The sequence below is a fragment of the Mesocricetus auratus genome, unplaced genomic scaffold (assembly GCF_017639785.1).
Source record: "Mesocricetus auratus isolate SY011 unplaced genomic scaffold, BCM_Maur_2.0 Super-Scaffold_4256, whole genome shotgun sequence".
Taxonomy (NCBI): Eukaryota; Metazoa; Chordata; class Mammalia; order Rodentia; family Cricetidae; genus Mesocricetus; species Mesocricetus auratus.
The window spans coordinates 43477719-43502936 of record NW_024429182.1 but is presented as its reverse complement, the minus strand read 5'-3'; the positions used below and the strand labels follow the sequence as shown (position 1 = coordinate 43502936).

The window sequence follows — 25218 nt, the reverse complement described above, 5'->3', positions numbered from 1 at the left end:
CTCTAGCACCCATGTAAAAAGCCAAGCATGGTGGCACTTGGCTAAGATCCCAGAGCTGGGAAGGTGGAAGCAGTTGGATCTCTGAAACTTACTGGCCCACCAGCTGGCCTAGCCAATTCCAGAAACTGCTGATTCTGTGAGAGACTCTGACTCAGAGAATTGGGTGGAGATTGAGAGAGGAAGACAACTGACATCAAACACTGCTCAATATTTATCTTAATAAATATGGTACCAAGGTGTGTGGGAAAGCCCATGTAAGCTTAAAAGTCACTAAATTTAATCGTTAGTAACTATCGTGAATTCTAGCCCCCTACTCTGGAAAATACATCTCTATAAGTAAAATGTAAAGAACGATATGTACACTATGGTATTTATGTGACTAAGAGTCAATAAAGTATCAGAGATGATAGAATTCCATGGCAATTGTACAACCTGGGTGTTCTGTGGAGACACTGGAAAGTGAGTGACTATAGACAGTCACATTAATCATTTCATGAAAAATAATCTTTAGCCTTTGTTATAGCAAAATTTCTATGTTTTTCATATAACATTTTCTTTAGACAGAAATACTGTTAGATAATTATTCTCTTTTGTAACAGATTATGAAATGTAATTTTCTCTTTGTAAAGTACATTTATTTAAAGGGTATAGTGTGAGTAATTTCAATTTGGACATAGCTTCTCCTTTATTTCAACTGGAAACCCTATTAACTAAACTGTTAATTAAAATTTTCAAGCAACATATGGATTTAGAAATGAGTCCTGAGTATCTCATATCATCAATTCATCACAGACAATAATTAGAAAATATTTGAGCTTCATTGTATAGATATTTTTACTACCTTTTTAGCAGAATCTCAATCTAAGATTAAAGATTAAAGATCTATGGGATAGTTCAATGATGTTGGTGCCCCAGACCAATGTCAGGAGTTGAGGAGACCTCCTGAAATGCAGGTTGGAACATGAACAGCACCAATCATATAGACACTTGGCATCACTGAGAATGATGCTTCATTGTGCCAAAACCAAGGACATGTTGCCAAGTTAGCTATCCTTCTCTTCTCCAAGTGTTTCTGCTGCTCAGATCCTCTGCACACTGAAGAGGCTCCATCACTGCCAATGTCATGATGAGCTGCAAGGCCTTCATGTTAGACACAGGGTTCTTGTTTCAAAGACTCGAGGAGAGGAAGATGGGAAGGCATTTCCTGGGGCTCAGGATATACTGCCTCATAAGCTTCTGGTAGACTCTTTGGAAATCCATCCCACCACCCTGTTACCCATGGTGTGGACTGGTACTACCAGGGTTCCTGATTGGGAGTCTGTCTGCTAACTGCTCTTCACTCATTGTGTTTCTCTTAGGAACTGGTGAAAGTGGGAAAAGCACCTTTATCAAGCAGATGAGGATAATCCATGGGTCTGGCTACAGTGATGAAGATAGAAAGGGCTTCACGAAGCTGGTTTACCAAAACATATTCACCGCAATGCAAGCCATGATCAGAGCAATGGACACCCTGAGGATACAATATGTGTGTGAGCAGAATAAGGTACCATACTTGGGAGGGTTGGCTCTACGTGTGAATGTGTGCCTTCCTATTGGATGCTTGGGAGGGTTGGCTCTATGTGTGAATGCATGCCTTCCTATTGGATGCTTGGGAGGGTTGGCTTTACGTGTGAGTGCACATCTTCCTATTGGATGCTTGGGAGGGTTGGCTCTATGTGTGAATGCATGCCTTCCTATTGGATGCTTGGGAGGGTTGGCTCTACGTGTGAATGTGTGCCTTCCTATTGGATGCTTGGGAGGGTTGGCTTTACGTGTGAGTGCACATCTTCCTATTGGATGCTTGGGAGGGTTGGCTCTATGTGTGAGTGCATGTCTTCATATTGGATGCTTGGGAGGGTTGGCTCTATGTGTGAGCGCACGCCTTCCTATTGAGATAAGTGAAAGTCTTTGAACAAAAGGGTTTGCTAAGTGCTTTGGTCGAATGCCAGAGTACTTGAGGCATCTGTAGTGGAAGAGCTACTTGGGGCATCCGATGGATTTAGTTAGTCCTGTTGATCTTATGTCTGCCAGAAATTTTCTGTAGGAAATGAGGCTGTGGTGTTGTGTGGCATATAGGGAATCTGAAACTTGGGCATTTGTTGAGGTTGCTCATTTCAGTGACTAGAAGAAGATGCCATTTTCCATTTAAGTCAAGAGACCCATTGTTTGCCTCAGTGGGGGAAATGATGATGCCGATTTTACAGCGTCTAACTTTTCAAGAACTCTCAGTCTCAGGAAATATTTTCACTAAGGCACTGTAGACTACTGAGAGAAATTGGTTGAGTTTGTTTGTGTTGGGAGCTGGCCCTTCTTGGGAACTAAGTGACATTTTACGAAAGCAGTTCTGGTGTCCCAGCTAGTCAAGTGCTCTCATGATGTGAGCATGCCAAGCTGAAACTTGCTTTCTGTCACTGGTCATTAGTGATGCAAATCTCCTAACAATGAAGGAAAAAGAAAAGGCAAGGAAGGTGGGGGTGGCAAATAGAATTGCCTGCACTACACTGGAACACATTGGAGTTTATTTTGAATCCAGATTAGACATAAGAGTTTAGCCAGGTGCCTGTAATTCTAGCAGCTGGGAGACAGAGACCGTGGGATCATGAGTTTAAGGCCAGCCTGTGCTACATAGTAACACCCTGACTTTTAAAAATGAAAAACAAATGTTTTTATTTCAAATAACCAATACTGTATGAGGATAAAAATAATTCTGTGTCAAATGAACCTCACAAGAATCTATTTAAAAATGATGTTGATGCTAATAGTGCAAAACGGTATGCCCTTCAGGATGGATAATTTTATCAGCACTGTGGCACCTGTACTTATGTGCATCTTCTATATACGACAAAGAAAATTCCAAAGCAACTAAAGAATTTAAAATTCTATTTTTTGGCAATTCTTTATTTAGTACTCAATATGCATCAGATTGTTGACACTGTCACATTGTTGGTACAACTCACTCATTTACCATCATTTCCTTATAGTCTCAAAGGTCCCATGAAGGACTATGTCCTGACTATATAGTTCAACTTCTAGCAGTCACACTGGAAGCATGTGGAGTGAACTAATATGCAGAAATACATATGCAAGGTGCATGCTAAGCCACTTGGGATGTTGTAAATGCACATGATTGTGAAAATCCACTCATCCATGGCTTTTCAGTACAACAGTCTATTGACACCCTACATAGCATCCTAAAGCCGGGCTTTCTGTGGAGATCTCTGACTCTCTTAGAGAGGAAGCAAGGTGGGAATGGCCTCCCGGTGATTCCTGTCATATTGTTTTCCCTGGCTGCAGGCTGCAGTTTCTTTGTTGGTCATAGTAAGGTAGCTGGTGAAGCTTGGGATTCAGGAGTGGGTTTATAAATAGAACAACTGATGAGAAGGCTCAAGTGCAAACCAGTTTTGCTTCCCTTGCTAATGTGTTCTTAGAAACCTAATCAAATTTGGTAGTCAAGACCTCTGGGTTTCAGTTTTTGTTTGGTTTTCCTTTGTAGTCTCTTAACAGTGCTCTGAGTTTATATTTTAAACAAAAAGTTTGTATGGGGCTTTGACATTCCATTACTTTCTCCTGCTTGCTTGGTCTACACTCTTTTCCATATACCATCCCTGCATGTCTCCATTCATTTCCCCAGGCTGCAGCAACTACATATCTCAATCAGGGTGCCTACAAACAAGATTGTTCTCTTGCAGCTCTAGATGCTGAAAGTCAAGGTTAATTGGTACCAACTGGAGGCACTAGAAAGAAATCTATTTCCCCCTGGTCTGGTTATTAGAAGTCCAAGGCCGGTGTTGGCTTGTCCATGTGTTACTCCAGTCTCTGCATCTATCTGCACGTGGTACCCCTGTGTATCCGTGTGCTTATGTAGTAGTGTCTTCTCTGTCTGTGTTCAAATCTCCCCCTTACAAGGCCACCTCTAATCAAGGATGACCTTAATTACCTCCTAGTGACACCATTTCCAAATAAGATTATACACTGAGGGGCTGGAGAGATGGCTCAGCAGTTAAGAGCACTGCCTGCTCTTTCAGAGGACCTGGGTCAATTCCCAGCACCCACATAGCAGCTCACAACTGTCTGTAACTCCAGTTCTATGAAATCCAACACCCTCACACAGACATGCAAACAGACAAAACACCAATGTATGTAAAAATAAATAAATGTAAGAAATTAAAAAGACAGATTGCACTTTGAAGTTCTAGGTAGACATGATATTTAGTGGCAACACTATTCAGCAGTGCAGTCTTCCCTGTGTGCAGGGTACATGAACAAAATAAAGACTTTCCAGGTTAAACTTTACCTAAGTGATATAAGTTTATCACTTCTCGTTTATTCTATTATTTGTTTAGGTAATTTTCTTCCATCCCTTCCTTATTGTTTTTCTCTTGTCTGTTATTATGAGCTAGTCCTGAATCTGAAAATGAAACCATAAAAAATACCCATGTTTAAGACATAAAATGAAAAACTGATTGGTCTGCTGGAGTGGTACAAGCTTGTAACCCCAGCACTTGGGAAGCAGAAGGAGGAAGATTATGAGTTTGAGGCCATCCTGGGCTGCATACCCAGTTCCAGGCCAATCTCAACTACATAATTCCCTGTCTCAAGAAAAAAAATAGATATGTGCTATCTTCTTTACAAAATACTGGATAACGAAATAATTGCTCAGTTAAACCAAGGACAAAGGAAAAAGAACTTAGCTTTCATTTCACAGTATGAAACCTTTCCTTCATTTCTTATTGATGAATATTCTATGAATATTTTCCATTTCTTGTTGCCTCTGGTGTGTGTGTGTGTGTGTGTGTGTGTGTGTGTGTGTGTGTGTGTGTGTGTGTGTGTTTTCACAGCTGGGAAGTCTGTGGATGTGAACTAAAGGCTGTTGCAGAAGGTTTTGAGTGCTAGTGAGATCACTGTGACTCTGGTTTGTTGAAATCTTTGCTTAGTGCTTGAAAGACTGCTTATTTAAGAAATTTAGATTACTATTTTTTAACAAACTTGTTTTTGAAATTCAGAGATAGCCTTTATTACTTTCTTAAAGCTTACATACTTTAGAGACATGATTCCCATGTGTTTGTTCACTCTGTTGATAGGCTTTGTGTTTTATAAACATGTTAGAACAGGTGACTCCTGGACTAAATAGTCCACAGGCATTTGCTCATTTTCCTCTTGACTTTTCAGTGAAATCAGAAGGGTTCCGTGCTTTTTGTTGTCCATGGCATTGAGCTTGGAGCCCTCATCACAGGCCATCTTTACTCACAAGCAAATGTTTTCATCCTTAAGGTTTACAGACCTGCATGCATAATTAGAAACAGCCTCCTACAGGACAACCCACCTAGATTCTCACAAACCCTTTACTTCTAGATTTGAAGCTTCCTAGGAACAGGGAAGGTTGCCACCTGCCTCAGAAGCCAGCCCCAGCCGCTTCCCTGCCCTCTGGCTTACAGAAACTGTGCAGTGGACCAGGTTCCTGTAACTTACCTCCAGTGACAGCTCATCAGAGCCATAAATAAATAACAAGTTTTTATAAGGAGAGTTAATGACTAAGCAGTAAGGGGAAAGTCATAGAAACTCATGGAAATTCCCAGCTATGGAAACACATACATACACCCCAAGAAATAGAAAATAGAAATTCATTAATAAATTAAGGAAAGGCTTCATTACTATGAAATAAAAGCCAATTAAGGATTTTTTTTGTCCTTGGTTTAACTGAACCATTATTGCAGTAACTAGAAACTCTAGATGTACATCTCTACATCTCTACAGAGAGGCATCAGCCTCTCACTAGAAACAATTGCTGACCTCAAAATCTTCCTAACTGTTGATGAGCAACACATATACACATGCATGTACACACATGCACATACACACACAATGTACATACATATTTACATACATACAAATACATGTCTGTGTGTCCTCCACCTACAGTTCCAGGTCTCAGACCCTAAAAGCTTGTGTGAGGAAGCCAGGCACAGTTCAGGAAACATGGTGAATTTATGTCACATTTTAGCGGGACAGTTTCTCAGGGCTTAGAGTATTTTAAGATCTTATTTTCTAATTTCTAAAACATCTGTTTAAATATATTTTTCTGTCCCACTTCCTCATCCAGTTCGAAAAGTCGGGTTCTGCAAACCTTTGGGAACAGCAAGGCCGATGTTCTGACTTGGGCTGCGGCCCAGAGTTGCTGGTTTTCAGTTAAATGTTAACCTCAGGGCCCTACTTCCCATGTCCCCTTGGATATTAAAAACCACACGGTATAGTTTTACTGAGAACTTGGAGTTCTACCTGGTGTATAGTAAGAACAAGAAATTCTCCACTGGAATCCCAGGCGGAGGATTAGATTAATCCATGTTTTCCCTGGGGTGGGCATGGTTGTCACTTGAAGTGTGTGAGTTTGGGAAATAAAGAATAAGATGATAGTAAGTGGCTCTCTCTGAATTTTTCATTACAACTAAACCATGCAGCCTTTTAAGCCTGATTGGTGAGCAAAGAAGTATAAGGACAAATGATGAGCAGCAAGTGTTGTTTGATCATTGATGCATTGATTTACATAATGTAGGATATATTAATTTCTTCTATAAAGTTGCCTTAAAATACCTTGATATCCTGGTCACAAATGATCAAACTAGTGTGGGGGATTATAATTATATGATTTTAATCTAATTTAATTTCATCCAAGATATGAAAGAGAACATGTGAACTCCCCTCACTATTGAATAATATTTAATGAAAATAGCAATATTCAAGATGACCATAAAACCCATGCTAGCCCCAAACTCTTTGCAGCTGCTTTTCCCATGACAGAGCTATTCTGCTTGTTGCTGGTATGTGGTAGTGGTTGGTGGTGGTTTGTACTGGTGGATGGTGGTTGGTAGTGGTGGGTGCTGGTGATGAGTGGTGGTGGCGAATGGTGGTGGCGGGTGGTGAGTGGTGTGAGTGGTGCTTGGAGGGTGGTGGTCATGGTGGGTGGTGGTGAATGGTAGTGGGTGGTGTTTGGTAGTGGTGGGTACAGGTGGCTGCTGGTGGTCATTGGGTCAGCGCTTTCCACAGGACTGTCTTCTCTGAACCCTAGTGGTTTTCTGATGAGTACAAGCCAAGGGCATAATTCCCTGCTTAGGGTTGGTTTGGAGTCATGCCCAGGTTGAATTTAGATGAGTGCATCTTGGGCAAGACTAGAAAGCTTTGTTTCTGCATTAAAATCTTTTCTCAAGGCAGTGGCATGGAGAAGGGTTGTTTCAAATGGGACATAATAATGAATCCAAGGAAATCAAATTATTGATTGGGATTTCTGAACCCTAAACTGTGTCAAGCACAATTTAGAACACTCTAATATAAAAATAATTTTCACATTTATCTATTGCTTTTTATTTTTCAATTTTTAAAATATTTTGGCATGTTCTTCCTATAGTTAGTAAAAACGTATGGATGCCTTTGTCTAACTTGGCTATTAATAGTCTCTGGTTAGAAACCATTTGCCCATGTATGAGCATACCATTTATCAAGGACAGAAAGATAACTGGTTTTTCTAATTTTTTAAAGCACCTCTGGTTTCCTAATCATTTGTATGAGTGGCTCTTAGTTGCCCTGATTTTATTTCTTTTGCTATGGAACAAAAACACCCTGATCAAAAGCAGCTGAGGGGAGGAAGGGTATATTCCAGCTCACAGTTCCAGGTTATAGTCCACTGTGTCAAGAAGTCAAGGGAGTTGGGACCTGAAGCAACTAGTCACATCTCAGACACAGCCTAGAGCAGAGAGAGATGCATGTGTGCACCCTTACTAGGAAACCTTGTTTGTTAACTCATCCGCAGTCCAGGGCCCAGCTCAAGAAGTGGGGTGACCCGTATTCAAAGTGGGACTTCCCATCTCAGTTAACTCAAGTAAGAGGAATCCTTCACAGGTGTGCCCACGGGCCTAGGAAACCCCAGTCTTTCATCCCAGGAGGTTCTAGGTCCTGTTGCAGACAATTAAAACTAGACATCATATTTAACTTAAGTAATTGTGTAGTTGGCAAAGGTGCCTTGCTTGCCTTTTAGGTGGCTCTTTGTTAGCTCACTTGCCTTTTTGTTGAAGTCGGTAGAAGTGATTGACTGAAAATATGGATGTGAGACCATCATCCTCGCCTGGTGCCCAAAAGTTCTCCGCCCGGTTCCTGAACGCCGGCCCCAGCCTTTGTATTGCTGCTTTGTGCTGGCATGGACATCTGTCTCCTGCTGGTCTCTGTTGAGGCATTCCTTCACTTTGCTGTTGCTTCTCCCCTCTCCCCTCTCTTCCCCTCTCCCTTCCCCCCTTCTCTTCCCCTCTCCCCTCCCCCTTCTCTTCCCCTCTCCCCTCTCCCCCTTCTCCCTTCTCCTTCCCTTCCCCTCTCCCCTCTCTCCCTACTCCCTTCCCCTTCCCTTCCCCTCCCCTCTCTCCATCCTCCCTTTCTTCCTTCATGATCTGGGTTAGTTGATGTGTAGGGCCCTCTGCAGTGTTAATAATTAGCCCTAAATAAGAAAGTCTTTCTTTCCTAGGTCAGGTTAACTCTTGATGTACTAGAATGGACATCATTGGCATGAAATTAAGTCCCTGCCATCATCTATATGTACATGAGTCCTCAGAGTCCTCGGTATGTCTGTCTTCTCCCTCCATTGAAGAAAGGGTATGCATACTCTTTAGGTGGGCTCTGCTGCCCTCCAGCATGTTATAACTTCATGCTTTGACCCTGAAACTGTGATACCGGGCAAGAAGTACCTGGAAGTTCACATGGCAACAGCTTCTTTTTCCACAGAATTGTTTGGTAATTGGGAATATGGCTTTTGAGTTGCAAGCTAACCCAGAAACCTTGTGCATCCAGGGGCTCTGACTCCAGTGTGGGAAGCTGGAGATTTATTGTGGCCAGTATCTTAGGCTATGTGCGGTGAGGGGCAAATGTGTCTTTCTGTGAAAGTTAAGTCAATGGCGATGATTCGCAAGCTGAGTGGCCAGTGACCATGGCAACTCTATTAAAGGAAAACATTTAATTGAAGCTGGCTTATGGTTTCGGAGATCCAGTCCGTTATCATGACAGGGAGCACGGCAGCATGCAGATAGATGTGGTCCTGGAGCTCGAGAGTCCTACATCTTGCAGGCAACTGAGACACTGAGCTGTATCCTGAGCATAGAAATCTCAAAGCCTACCCCTACAGTGACACACTTCTTTCAACAAGGTCATACCCATGTCAACAAAGCCGCACCTCCTAATAGTACCACTTCCTGTGAGATTATGGGGGACAATTGCATTCAAAATACCACATTCCTCCCCTTGACCCCCATAAGCTTGTAACAATATCATATGCAAATGCATTTAGACTGACTTCTCAAGTCCCCATAGTCAATAACAGTCCCAAACTTGTCTCAAAGTCAAAAGTCCCTTCTGAGACTCATCCAGTCTCTTAACTGCAATCCCCTTTAAAATCAAAATCAAAAAGCAGATCACATACTTCCAACATATGATGGCACATGACATACATTACCATTCCAAAACATAGGGAAGGAAGTGTAGTGAGGAAATACTGGACCAAAGCAAGACCGAAAACCAGCTGGGCAAACTCCAAATTTTGCATCTCCATATCTGATGCTCTTCAGTTCTCCAACTCCCTTCAGCTTTGTTGACTGCAACACACTGCTTCCTCTTGGGCTGGCTCCACTCCTTGTTAGCAGCTCTCCTCACAGATATTCCACTATTCTAGTATCTCTAACAGCTTGGGTTCTCCCAGACAATCTAGGCTTCAACTTCACAGCTTCAAGCAATGAGCTCTCTACTAGGCCCCATTCATGGATACCCCTGATACATGCCTGGCCTCAGCTGCTTTATTCCATACCTCCTTTCTTCTATTCTTACTAAGCCCAGAATCATGTAGCTGAAGTTGCCAACCTCTGCTCCTTGCCGGGACTGGAACATGGTCCCCTCGTACAATTACATCTTCAACAGCTTCCTGTCTTTCATTGTCCAAGCTTGGCTGTTCTGAAACTCGCTCTGTAGACCAGGCTGGCCTCAGACTCAGAGATCTGCCAGCATCTGCCTTCCCCGTGTTGGGATTAAAGGTGTGCCCCCACCACACCCAGCTCTAGCTTTTCATTACTTTCTTTCCACAAGTTAGGAACTTGACTGGGCTGGACCTTGCCCTGAGGTCACCACCTTTTTCATTCCATTTCTTAATCTGTTTATCTCCTTGAACACAGGATTTAGCTCCCTTCTACTTCCTGGTGCTCTTTTTCCTCCTCGAATTTTACTTTTTGTAATTTACCCTGCTCACCTTGCTCCTTTTCATTATAAACCTTCATTAGAGTAAACACTAATATCCACACAACAGAGTCTACACTAGGCTGTTTTGAGATTTCGTCTGTCAATGGAATTAAGCCAAAACTATTCACTTTAATCTCAGGCAGACTCTTCAGACAAGGGCAAAAAGCAGCCACTTTCTTCACCAAAGTATCACAAGAATCATCTCTAGGCAACATACTAAAATTCTTCTCCTCTGAAACATTTTGAATGATCCTCTACAATTCATCAAATCACACTTAGCAACACTGTCTTCCATGCTCCTACTAGTGTGGCCCATTAAGCAGCACTTAGAGTATTCCACTGCTCTCATAACCCAAAGTACCAAAATCCAAATTCCTCCAAACACAAACATGGTCAGGCCTATCACAGCAATGCCCCAATCCCTTTTACCAAATTGCATAGTCTGGGTTTCTATTGCTGTGATGAGACACCATGACCACAGCAACTCTTATAAAGAAAACATTTAATTGGGTGGCTCATTGTAGTTTGAGAGGTTCAGTCCATTATCATTATGATGGGGAGCATGGTGGCATGCAGGAAGTCATGGTGCTGGAGTAGCTGAGAGTCCTACATTTTGGAGGCAAAAGGAAGTCACTGAGCTGTATCCTGAGCATAGGAATCCTCAAAGCCACACCTCCAATAGTGCCACTCACTATGAGATTATGGGACTATGGGATATGGGGTGCAATTAAACTCAAAGTACCACAAGGACCCTATTTGATTTGCCACTAGGATAAAAGTGAGTCCATGCCAGGCATAGAATGCCAGGTTCTGGATTTCCTAAAGTGGATGCTCTCAGGTGCCCTATTTCATAGACCTTAAGGTTTATAGAAGTTAATTAAGTATCTTTTCCAAAGTTATTCATCAGGGATGAATAGAGTCCAGGTGACTTGATAGACAGGCAAGCTTCTCACAACTATTACTTCCTTCATGCCTCTCACATGTGGATCAAAGCATTAACTCCCATAAAGTTTGACTGTGAAGATAGCCAGTGATGAGAACGTAGGTTATCTCAAGACCTACATTCCCAGCTTACTTGGTGAATTCCTATATCTCAATCACAGATCAATTCATTCCCCCATGGGCATGACCACGGGCCATCTGACCTTGGTAATGCATCCATTGATGTTCCCTCTTTCCAGGTGACTCTAGGTTGTGCCCAGTTGACAATAACAGTTGCACAGCATAGCAGGTGTGAGAAAAGTAAGCTGCAGGAAGTGCATGTGTATAAAGTGACAAGAGCTAGGCTGGTGGCTGAGGCAGGAGAATCACAAGTTCAAGGCCAATCTGAATAACTTCATGAGAACTTGCTTTAAAGCAAACAGCTTGGAGATGATGGCTGGGAATGTACTCAGTGTGGAGCACTTGACTAGCATGCTCAAGGCCCTAGGTTCTGTCCCCAGTAATAAAATAGCTACTCTGGATTACTTTTTCATGAAGGAGCAAGCAATTGCGGAAATGATTAACTTTGGGGAGTGTGCCTAACAAGTGGAGTAGAAGGGAAAATCTTACTGCTAATTTTATATCATGTTCAAGTTTCTTGTAAAATGTAAACTAAGTTTATCTCAGCAGAATTACATAAATCCCCTGTCTTCTGTATTAAAATCTCTCTTTTGTATTAAAAAGGCAAAGTAAATTTGACATAAGTTTAACATAATAAGCACCAGTAGCTTAAAATTTAATCACAGTGGCTAAAATTCTTTTAATGCTTCAACAGTGACCTCAAATTTGGACTAATGTGGGTGTTCCATCTCCCAGAGGGTCTAACTCACAAGAGACCAGCAAATGGACCCACATACAGAAGGTTTGTCCTGTGCTGGCCTTCACTGATCCTCCCAAAGCCTGTTCAGAGAGCACAGTGGGAATTGGAATTGGGCCTTTTTGTGGCTTTGAAGTTGGGTAACTTGACTGAATTACTGCCGCTCTCAAATCTTGCTTCCTTGTTTATAAACAAAGGAGCGTGACCAGTTGGTCTGAACTTTGCCTATTTAGGAAATAAAGATTCTATCTTAGAATTAGAGAATAATCTGGGAATTTGTAAGATTAGGGTCATTTTGTGAAGATATCCTCTATTCTTTCTTGCTTGAAAAAGAACTCCTTGAAATTAAACATCTAGTACTCTGTTTTGGAGCTTGATTTCAACTTTGCTGAGAAATATTTTAAAAGTATTTGCTTCCTATATAGTTATTTTATGTGATTGGGTATTTTGCCTGCAAGTATGTCTGTGCACCTTGTGAGCATAGTGTCCAAGGAGGCCAGAAGAGGGCATTAGATATCCTGGAACTGACAGTTGTTAACTGCCACATGAGGGCTAGGAATCAAATCTGGGTCCTCAGGAAGAACAGTTAGTGCTCTTAACTTATTGCTCCAACCCTTAGAAATCTTGTCAATACGGCAAGAACCTAGCAATCCCTTGTCTTGACGGTTCTGAGAGCACCTCTCCCCACAACACAAGCACACACATGCAAGTGATGAGCGCGCGCGCGCACACATACACACACACACACACACACACACACACACAAGGGCTGGCCTTTATCACTTACAGATCTTGTAGGAACCCTGTAGCATCCCCAGGCATTATGGCCTCTCTCTACCCACTGCTCTCCTTACATGCTCTCCGCCTCACTCCCCACATAACCACTAATTATAGTCTCTGAGCCTGATATAGAAAAGACCAAAGAGAACATTCCATCTCTGTCCCTTAGGCTGTCCCAGGAGTATCTTAGATTAGGGAAGGAGGTTTACTCTTTGGTGAGATGCCCAGGGGCCACAGAGTGGGAACTAAGCCTGATTTTTTTTCAGAAGGACAGGTCTGAGGACAGTGTGGGCAGAATATGGGATATTAGTACTGTGCTCTGGCTCAATTTAAATTTGTCTAAAGTTTTTGGCTAATGCAGAAATCAAAATATATATATATATTCTGATTTCTCTACACAAACTAAAATTCACAGATGCCCACATGTTTTATGTAAATGGAGTAGTCTGCATGTAATAGGCATGCATCTTTCCATACTCTAAATCTTACCCAGTATCTCTTACTCAATATGGCATACATGATTTAGATGCAATTTAGACTGTACTGCTTACAGAATTGGCAAGAAAAAGTTCTGTATAATGCTCACTACACATTCTTTGCTGAATATTTTCAAGTGCAAGACTGAAGGATATGGAAGGTGTTTGTCAGGTCTGCTGCCTCCTGAGCAATCCCGGAGAAGCATTAAGGACAGGAGTGTCTGCCAGGTCAAGCCAGCTCTTGTCATGCATGGTTGTGACAGATGAAGGCTGAAGAGCTTGGGGATGTGTTCTAGACAGGTGAAGAGGAACACTGGACAGCATCTCACGAGGTGCTGTGTTTACACTGTCAGGAGTCAAGTGACAAGGCCTTATGTATACACTGAGCTTCCTAGAATGAAGAGCATTCCAAAGTGATGGAAGATACATTAAAAAAGTTCTTAATTCATCTTTTCTCTAAGGGAATTAATTTTCTTCTTCTTTTTTGGTTACTTTCCCCTTCAGCTCTTTTATAGAAATACTTATAAATACAATGAACACACTGTTAACATCTTGTGGTCCCCTCTCTCTTGGTCTCCCTTCCCCTCCTCCCCTCTCTTCCCCTTCTCCCTCTGTCCATATCTTCTTCTGTCCTTCTTTCCCTCTCTTTCCCTCCCACAAACACACACATATATGCAATACACCCATTCTTTTTCAACCTAAGTACTAGTCAGCTATGACCATCAGATGTCACCCTAAGTATCCCATCACGTCCTCCTTAGAAGCAGGGCATTGCCCTGCATCACCACACATGCTCTGTAAACCTGAAAAAAAATGTAGGTATTAGCTATGACATTTTCCAATACAAATTGAACAGCCAGAAATCCCCATGTGTTTTTCTTTTCAACCCAGTAACCAAGCAAGCATCCTGCAAGCATGCAGTTGAGATTTCTACTTATTTTTCTGTAAATGTAAGATATGTGCTTACTATTTTTCTTTCTGTCTCTACTAGTGTAGACATTTTTGAGGCATTCAGATCATTTATATTACAGAAACTCATGATCAAAAATCGTATTATTATAGAAGTGTTTGTTTGGCCTGAGACTTCCTGTGTAACTAGGAACAACCTTGAACGTTGGATTTTTCTGTTCCACACCTCCTTAATGTTGGGGTTACAAGTGTGTGCCACCCACCCCTGGTTAATTTTATGCAGCACCTTGACTGAGTAGCAGCGAAAGCATGATTTCTCAGTATGCCAGTGAGCACATTTCTGGAAGGGAATGACATTTGCTTTGATCTTTACCGCTAGTGCTGCCATCTGACAGCAGGAAGGTGAAGAGGAGGTGAATTCACATCAAGCTGGACATCCATCTGTGCCCGCAAGCATCAGTTTATGGATTGAGCCCCTGTGCCCTCTGGCTTGACAGTCAGACTAAAGCACACTATTGATTCGGTTCCAGATTCCAGTTTGCAGACAACAAACCATAGGGTTTCTTGATTTTCCTAACACAAGCCAATTCCTGTAGCATGTCAGTTAGTCTGTCTGTCTGTCTGTCTGTCTTTGTTGCTCTCATTTCTTCTTTCTTTTTCCCCTACCTCTGTATCTTTCTCTGTACTCTTTTCTCTTTCTTCAGTAATCTTCCCGAGGGAAGAGCACACCATTTGGTTATCCAATACCAAATGATCAGCCCTGAAAACATACATACAAATAACACTGTACAGACTGAACAGGTTGAATATATGTCTATATATATGAAAATGTAAGAACAATTAATAAAAGTGGCCATGAATTTTAAAAAGACAAAGGAAGGATATATGGAAGAGCTTGGAGGGAGGAAAGAAAAGGGGGAAATCATATATTATAATCTCCAAAAATAAAATAATCTTTAAAAAAACAAAAAAATCATTGTGGCGAATCAGTTTTTTAATACTTATTTATTTATTTTATGTATAGGAGTGCTCTATCTGCATGTACACCTTTATACCAGAAGAGGGCATAAGTTCCCACTATGGATGGTTGTGAGCCACCATGTGGCTGCTGGGAATTGAACTCAGGACCTCTGGAAGAATACCCAGTACTCTTAACCACTGAGCCATCTCTTCAGTGCTAATCAGTTTTGTGAATGTTCTGAAATCAATAATTTGTGTGCTATACATTGTAGGGAGCATATATAAAGGTGGTAAATTACAGCTTTAAACAGTCGTCTTCATTAGAGAATAAAGACAACTACATGGCAATAGGTGCTTCTCACTGGGGTATTTAAGGAGCACTTAGTAAGTTTGCCTTTCATTGAAAAGTTTCTGCACCCTGATAAGCCTCTCCACCAATGCACAAATCCAAATCAGACCAAATCAACCCGAATTAGAAATAGCCTACATTTAATGGTTACAATGCTCCCGGATGATTTTCCAGCCCCCCAGAGAGGAGATGAAAAAGAGACAGGAAAACCACACGTTCATTTTTGTGAGGACAGTTTAAGTACCCTGTGTGTGGGGGGGTCTTGAGAATCTCCCGGGGAGGGGTCAACTTTTGGTGGGCCCAGACTAACCTAGGATACATGCTTCTTGTTGTGCTTGTAAAGAGTATCTAGACTAAGTTGCACATGTCTGTAAGTCACATCATTTAGATGGTTAAGTGAGAATGCTGGATGAAGAAACAGGAGAAAGTGAGCTGTCTGTAAGTCACACCATTTAGATGGTTAAGTGAGGCTGGATGAAGAAACAGGAGAAAGTGAGCTGTCTGTAAGTCACATCATTTAGGTGGTTAAGTGAGGCAGGATGAAGAAACAGGAGAAAGTGAGCTTTCCTGATTGCTGATTCCTCATGACCAGCTGACTCAGGCTCCTGATGTCATGACTTCACCACCACGGTGGACTGTATTGTGGACCAAATCCTTAAGGTGATTCTTGCAAAGTATTTTGTCATAGCAACAAGAAGAGTAACTGAGCTAGGGGAAAATTTGTACAGGATTGGGGTTGGTCCAATGATGGACCCTACTATATGGTTTCTTTTGGTATAATACAGTGCAAGGTGGGACCATGGCGAGTCCTGCTGTGGGTGAGAGTCAGGCAAGAGACCTATCGACAGAACTTATGTGGAAGGGTTATTGGGAGGAGGTCAGGGAATAAGGAAAGGGAAAGATAGGAAAGATAGGCAGGGACAGAGACAGAGAGAGACAGCTGCCTCCTCAGACAAAAGAGTGGGCAGAGTTTTTCCCCTAATGAGACCCTCACATCTGCATACAGAGCTTGCATGCACAGAGGCTCTATGCTAGGCTCCCAAGCAGTGGGGCCAGGTCTGCCTGGATTATTACACCTTTGCTTTTGAAACTGTTTTATGGGAGGCATGTACAAGAACTTAGAACTTAGGGCTATCGAAGCCCTGTAGTCCAATAAGAAGAGTAGAATGGACCATTCAGGTGGGAGTTTAGAAGCCCAGCATGTCAAAAGAATCACAGACCATAGAGACATGGCCCATGAAGGAAGCAAAGACTGTTGAGGACTAGACTATAGGCTGTTTGTTTGATGTTGTGGTGAAAGAATCTAACTATATTTAATTTGCCCAACTCTGGAGAGCTTAAGTGAGGCTGAATTCAAGAGTGGTGCAATAATATAGTTGAGAAAAAGAACTTTCAAAACAGTACACAACTCGGGCTGTGTCATGGCTACTTCCCAGTATTCTTATTCAGATCTACAATGAGAGAGTAAAACAGGGGTGTGGCGAGGGTAGGGGTGAAGGTGGAGGAAGTTCTAGTGAGGAAAACTGTGTGAGCAGATTTAAAACTTATGGAAGGAGAGTGGAGATTAGAGAGCATCAGGTTGAAGAGAAACCCCAGCACTTTTCACTGGGACAATAAGAAATATCCCAAAGGCAAGACCCATAAAAGGCTCCCACTTATAAAAATGCAAATTTAGGTAAAAGGAGAAAGCCCAAAGTGATAATACCACAGCAGAAGTTTACTGCTCTCAAAAGAATGCTCAGGAAACTGATTTTGTCTTTGAGCCACCAGGGCATTCAGAGGTTGCTATTGCTGTGGTCCAAAGCAGCAAAACACGGCAGTGTCATCTGTGTGTCGCTGATTTTGCAAGTGTGAAAGATGTCTGTGATTTCAGAGAGCACCTGAGGCCAGGCCATGTGTGGCAGGATTAGACTTTCTGCAAGGACACCTTGCTTTAATAGATGGCCATGAGCCTAGAAGACAATGTGTAGAAGTTTATGGCTTAAACATGTTTCGGTGTCAAGTTTAAAGGGTGGTGACTGATTAAAATTGATAGTTAAGTTGACCAGCTCTAGAATCACTTAGGAATAAACCGCTGTCCAAGCTTGTGAGGGATTATCTAGGTTAGATTAGCTACTGAGCATGTCCATGAAGGACCACCTAGATTTTGTTAATTGTTGTGGAAAGACCCATCCTAACTGCAGGACAAATAAAGAGAAAGGGCGTTAATACCAAAATTCATCACTCTCTGCTTCCTGACTGCTGATGCCACGGGACTAGCTACCTCAAGCTTCTGATGTCACACCTTCCCCATCTTGATGGACTGGACTCAGGACCAATCATAAGTTGGTTCTGGTCAGGTATTTTGTCTCAGCAGTGGAAAAAGTCATCAAGAAAAGCCATCTACTTTATCTTTTGAGATAGGGTCTCTCTCTGGAACCTGGGGATCACAAATCAGAGTATTGACTGAACCCCAGCAATCTGTCATCCTCACCTCTCCAACACTGGGACTACAAAGCAAGTGCTACCAGGCCTGGTTCTTTTTTGTTTTTTATTTTAAACATGATCTGGGGTTAGAATTCAGGTCCTGCTGCTTGAAAGGTAACCATTTTCTCTCCCTCTCCTCCTCTTTTTTTTTTTGTAGTAGGCATTAGCCATGTCAAACTGTCCATATGTTTCTGACTATTTTTTAAATGCTACTTCAGGCCACTTTGCTTCTGCTTTGCCCTGTCTTAAACACAGCTGTTTCTCCAAGGAGACTTGGTTCCTCCTGCAGTGGACATGTAAGAATCAAACTCTCAATGAACTCATAGCTGCATGGCTCTTACATATCTCTTTCCCCTTCTATAGACAGAGATAAGAAGATATAAACATGAGGGCATATACACAAGCACACGTACATAATACATTCATACATGCAGAAATACATGTGTACATCTTAGACATTTCTCATTTAAATACAGCATCACTATTTCCCCACCTAGCTTTGTCCCAGACCATATTTCTCCCTGCTATAGTGAAACCTAGATCACAATACGTTCACTAAGCAAGACGACAATTCAAACTGATCACCCCCTTCATCACAAACTACTTTAAAACTAAGAGAAATAACATCACATTTTCTGACTCTTAGCCGTCTAAATGTACATTCTGGTTATATTTCCCTTATCTAATTAGTGGATACGGAGGGTGAGGCTCAGGTAGTGGTAGTGATGGGTTGTAGGGATACAATGAGAGCAGAACAAGACGGACGGGCGAGAGAGGATCCAAGGTACTTCTCCAGCATGTGGGACTTTCGCATGACTAAATCCGCTGAAAAAGAATGAGGGTACTGAGGAAGAGACAAACACTAAAAAAGATTTTACAAAAGGCAGAATATAATGTTGTAATTGTTGGGATAATGCTTTGTGTGCTTCCTGAAGCAAGGAACAGTGCATGCAATTAGAGTCAGTGAGAACCGGGGGAAAGACAGCTGCTTCTTATGAATCTCAGTAAGCTTCTATGGGGTATGGGGGCGGGGCTCAGTTGTTCTTGGCTTTGATGGTGACATTTTCTCAGTTGTGGCATTTGATCCAGCATACATGCTCTACATGGCTGTTCTTTGGAAATGAGGAATTGATTTATTTTTAAAAGGTTCTCCTGCCTTTGGCTGAGAACCAAAAATCTCTTTCAAGTTGTGGAAATAGCTTCCCTTTGAGACCTAACCTCTCTGTCACCCCCAGGGAGCCATTGGGACACAGAGTAGTAGAAGCAGCAGGCTTCCTCCTTGGGACATCAGAGAACTGGTTCTCCAGCCATGAGGCACCAGACTGTGATTTCTAAGAGGAAAGTGAACGGGAAACCATGGTCACAGAAGATTCAGGGAGGTGTCCTTAAACACGGGGTGGTATGGTAGCTATGGCCTGAAAACTTGGCAGTTACGTGGCCGCATTCAACTGAGAAGTGGGAATGAGCTCACTTTTTTGTCACTTCACTTAAAACATGTGTAAGCTACAGACCGGGTTTCAGGTGACTTATAAACATGATGCTTCTATAAGGGTTGTGATGTCAGGACAAGTGATTAAGAGTCTTAGGGATAGGCGGAAGACATCTGAAACCCAAGGGACAGGCATCAGATGAGGCTAGATTTGTTTTTGTTCTTTGTTGCACAGCCCAGGGCTGGATACACACAGCTATTGAGTCCCAGAAAGGCTCCTAATTTAATCTGGGTTTGTTGTAAGTATAAAATATATAAACTGGATTTCAAAGACAATCTAAACAAAAGTAAAAAATACACATGAATATTTTTTACATTGGTTTTCTTTGGGAATTATCTTTTGGATATATTGAGATTAAATGTTTTATTAAAAATAAATTCCCTTATTTCTTTTTATATCTTTAAGTGCCTGGCTTAAAATTTTTAGGCTTAACAAATGGCTCTCATTACATTTTTATCAGGTAGAGTTGACCTAACCTGTTTTCACATGAAAGGGAAAAGTAAGGCTGAAGAGATAGCTCATTGGTTAAGAGCACAAGTTATTCTTCCAGAAGACACTTTAGATCCCAGCACCCACATGCAGTGTACAACTGCCTATAACTCTCATTCTAAGGGATCTGATGCCCTCTTCTGAGCTTTGCAGGCACAGAACTCAAAAGCGTAACCACACACACGCACACACACACACACACACACACACACACTATTTTTAAAATAATAAAAGAAAATGTGTTTGTTACTATGTGTTAAGAGAAGCTTTTTCTTGTGAGAAACCGTTCCGCCCACCAGTCGCCTGGGCTCTGCCGCGCCAGCCTGGTTCTAGATCCGCATGAGTCCCAAATAAACACACAGGAGGCTATATTCATTATGAAGCTGTTGGCCTTGTTTGTCTCTTACTGGCTAGCTCTGCTTTAAATAATTACCCCATAATTGTTAATCTAAGTATGTCTCTTACCGGAGAATAGTTCCAGGCTTCCTACTCCCAATGGCGTTACATGTTGACTCTCTTGTGTTTCCCCTTCCCAGAATCCTCCTCGACTCCTAGTCCCTCCTATCTAGGTTTTCTATTGGCCAGACAGTACTTTATTGACAAATGCACAGGCAAATAACTGGACTTCCCCAACATCTCCTCTTTTCTGTTTAAACAAAAGAAAGGTCTTAATTTTAACATAGTCAAATTGTATATGACAGAACAGTTATCAAGTAAGAACATAGTTACAATATTTTAGCAAGATTTAAAGAAAATATCATCCATCCCATCCTTGTGAGTCCAAAGTCCTATATGTAGCTTATCTTTTATCATAACTAAGGAAAACTATAATTATAACTATCTGTCTTCAACTCCATCAAAGACCACAGAAGGATAATATATAAACACTAGGATTGACAGAGACATCTTACTGCCTGGACAGTCACCCGAAGTTCCTCTGTAACGTTGGGGCATCCATCTTCAGCCCATAGGCCACAATGTGTCTGGAACACTTCTCAGCAAAGCAGGAAATTTCAAACTGTCCATCTGCGTTGGCAGTCTGTCAGTCATTTTTCTTTGTCCTGCAGAAAGTCTCGTAGACTCTTCATCAAGCAGGAACCCTGTAAGACTGAGTTCACTAGTCACTTTCCTGTGGGTCCTGCATGTCCAGATGATACAACAACAGTCAAACAATCTAGGCAAGAGCAGTTTCTTGCCCAAATGGCTAATCTTGCCATGTTGAAAGCAAACTTTATAACGAGTTTCTTCGATGCCCATCTTCCTCTCAGACGTAATTGGTGCTGCCAGGAGCAGACATTTCTCATTGTCAAGACAAACCCTAAACCATTTTAAATGCCATGTTCTGAAGGTCTTTGTGAGGTTTGAAGACTATCTGTCTCAAATACATCTCTATATATCTAGAAAACCTAACTTACCTAACTATAAGTTCTGACTATTATAAGTAACTATTTATAATCTGTATTTAATTATGCATTACATTTTAAAAGATCAGTATAAGCACAATACTTAATCAAGAGGAGAAATATACATATCACAAAATTGACCTTGAATTTGTATCAATAAATGAAAAACAATACCCATACCATAATTCCCCTTTTTACCATTAAAAGAAGATTGGCTGTGATCATTAATCAATTATAAACAATCCCATTTAAATGAAAACAAAGATTTATAAACAAGATGGGAATTGGGACGTCGCTCATTCCAAACTGCTTCCTGCTGGAAGGGGGCGCTGTTTATACCATGGGGATCATGACAAAACCCAGAAGCCTGTATAAGTCCTTATTTTTATGGTCTGTAGAGCTGTATCATCTTAGCTGTCTCAGTCGTTGAAACACCTGGTCCACTGCTTCCGGGGGTCTTGGTTCGTGAAACCACAGAAGCCTGGAAGGAATCCTCAGCTTTTCATTTTCTGTAGAAACATAAATAAAAACTCCTTTTCCAAGTAACATATCCTTACACTTAAATTTTGAAGTCAAGGCATTTTTAAAAGATAGAAGTTGGATTAATTCAGCAGCATTTATAATCAAGTGTACTTTAATAGCAGTTCCTTCCTGAGCAAGCAAAGAACTGAAAAACACAATAGCATACAGTATCCAGACTCTCTGTGTATTTACCATCTTTACGTGGCTTATTTATTTATCTATTATTACTTTATTTCTTTCACTTTTATTTATTTTTCTCTGAGACAGGGTTTCTCTTTGGAAACCTGCCTGCCTCTGCCTCTGGAGCAATCCTACCGACGCCGGCTTTTGTATTTATTTACCACTTTGTCGTTTCATTTTCTCTCTCAATCTCATGTATATTTTTAAACACACTGTAAATCTTTAGAGGTTTTCTTCATCCAAGTCTGACTTTACTGTAAATCTTTATGTTTTTCTGGCCATGTGTCTTATCTGTAAAACCGCGGCTGTTTTAAACTGCCGGTTTTTCCTCAAGATGGCGGGCGTAAGCGTGACTCCAGCTTACCGCCTCAGTACCACTTCCAGCTGTACGTACACACCTTTAAATCGTTAGCAGAGTCTCTTAAAACAACCTTGTTGGTTTTTTTTTCTTTTTATGCCGAGTCAGGAAGACTCCGGTAAGCAAGCCACGTGAATCTCAGCTTGTTGATAGCAAAACAGAGCACAACTGAGAAAATGCTGCTACAAAATTCTGTGCTTCTCTCCATTCTTCTGTTTCTAAAATTCTTTTAAATCTTTTGCTATTTTGCGTGGAAATTCATGATCCCACTCCTGATCACCATTTTGTTAAGAGAAGCTTTTTCTTGTGAGAAACCGTTCCGCCCACCAGTCGCCTGGGCTCTGCCGCGCCAGCCTGGTTCTAGATCCGCATGAGTCCCAAATAAACACACAGGAGGCTATATTCATTATGAAGCTGTTGGCCTTGTTTGTCTCTTACTGGCTAGCTCTGCTTTAAATAATTACCCCATAATTGTTAATCTAAGTATGTCTCTTACCGGAGAATAGTTCCAGGCTTCCTACTCCCAATGGCGTTACATGTTGACTCTCTTGTGTTTCCCCTTCCCAGAATCCTCCTCGACTCCTAGTCCCTCCTATCTAGGTTTTCTATTGGCCAGACAGTACTTTATTGACAAATGCACAGGCAAATAACAGGACTTCCCCAACACTATGGACCTCTTGCCTAAAGGAAGGAAGGGGATTACTTTGGTAGTATGTGTTCATATAGAATGACATATTTCAAAGCTACATAAAAATATTAGGCAGAAGTAATGGCCCCTTCCTCCCACTGAAGTCATGGCTCTGTTGGAAACCACATATGGGCTTATGTTCCTCTTTTCAGATCTGAAGATTTCTGATTAATGACATGTGACTCAAAATTTGCAACTTATTCCTTATTGGTTCATTCATTCACCCATTCATTTATTCATTTTAACATTTCATTTTTAATTCATACATATTTCTGTGCTCTCACAGTGTAAGGAAGAATTATGATTTATCCTGGCTTTAAAATTCCTACTCTGTAGGGAGATAAAAGATAAGAGAAGAGCTGGCCTCAGAGACCTGGTGATTTATTGTATGCTCCTATGAGCCTCAGTCTGAGGGCTGGGCAAAATGTAATTAGGCCAGGAGAAAGGCCACTAATACTTGGCTTAGTTTGGGGGTAATTTATAACCCCCAAATTCATAATCATCATAATTGATGATTCATGATGTTGTTCAAAGAGGCTTTTCCAAGTTTACTTAAGGAGATTAAAAATAACCAATACAAACATTGAAATAGCCTATTTCAAAAGAACCTTATTATAAGTAAAATAACAAAATCTTCCCTCACCTGAATATGTCTACTTATGCCTTCACATATAGTCTGTTCACTAAACTACATCCTTGGCCAGACTTTCCAACAAAACATGTTTGCAGTGTGTAGTGATGCTGTGCCTGGAGCTTGGCTTACATCAGGGAGAGGGTCCCCTGAGACCTTCTACTTTGAGCCTACATCTCTAATGCTGCATCCTCTCAGGCACCAGTGAGCACAAATGATCAGGGCCTTTTGGCTTTTGACAACCCGAGGAATGGAATTTTTTTCCAGGACTCCATAGCTCAGAGTAGATGGGCTCCTCCATCAGAGGCATGGAAGTGGGTGTGAGCTTGTTGTATATTGTTTGTTGTTGTGATGGTGGTGGTGGAGGGGCATAGTTTGCTCTTTGTCTTGGTTAGAAACGGGCTGAAAATTCCATGAGAAGGCTTTGGGAAGCTCCTGTCTCTACGGGAGGTTTGTCTTTTGGAAGAACACTCTGTGTGGTCTTGTGAGGTAGCCAAGCAGGCTGGAATTTTGCAAAAAGCAGGTTCCCTATGAAAGCAGGTCCCGTACAACAGAGATGCCGTTTGTATAGTCTGGAGTAAATGGTCAAATATTTAAGGGTTTAAAAAATGACAATGTTTATTAGGACCCAGGAAAAGAATTCCTCGTGGAAGGTGGTGAAAAAGATTTGTTTCCATTACTCATAATACAAGCTGACTGTGATGGAAATAGTTTAAATTCTCTGTTCTCTGCAGTAAACTTAAGAAAAGTGGGTGATGAAGCCTGCTTGGTGGTACTCTGAGGCCAGACTGGGTAGGGAGGTGACAGACCTTGCCAGAGGTCAGCCTGCATACTTGTTTCTAGGCACAGCCCATCTGCCGCTTTCTCATTGGAACCCCGGCCTTGTAGCCTGTGTGGGATGTGTGACCCTATGCACTGACTCAGCCAGTCAGGTATTATTGGATTTCTACAAAGCATTTTTAGAAATTAGTGCCGGCAAAAAGCCCACAGGAAGAGGAGTGGGGAGGTAGGGAGGAAACCGACATCACATGTTTCCTAAGGTCACTTTTAGCAATTAGCTATTTCTATTGGTTGCTAAATTATCTTTTGAAGTAATAATTTTCCATCTCCCTGCTTTGTTCCCTATGGAGGAATTTTGTTGTCTCCAGCCTATGTTCCTGAATGTTCACATTCTATGTCTCCTAAATAACCCCTAGGATCACCCATGAGGCTGGTGTTTATCACAACCTAATGGGCACAGTGATCAACCAGGACTGCCCTTTAGAATAGTCTGTGCTATATTTAATCACTGAAGAGCAAATGGGGCTTCCACTGCCAGAACGATGAACTGTATACAGTTCCCCCATTTCTCCAGTGAAGTACAACTCCAAAATCTAGGCATTGTATATAATACAAAGTTAGAAAGGTTGTGAATGGTGGAAGG

The 25218-nt window shown here is 41.6% G+C and overlaps 1 protein-coding gene across 2 annotated transcripts in view; it reads left to right on the top strand.

The window, feature by feature from the left end:
- Positions 1-25218, top strand: part of LOC101825095 (guanine nucleotide-binding protein subunit alpha-14) — a 164013-nt gene that overhangs the window by 97506 nt on the left and 41289 nt on the right. For both annotated transcript variants that reach the window (XM_021225494.2, XM_021225488.2), the window contains exon 2: positions 1359-1543. In XM_021225494.2, coding sequence (XP_021081153.1) covers positions 1359-1543 — 185 coding nt within the window. The remainder of the gene's footprint in view (positions 1-1358; positions 1544-25218) is intronic.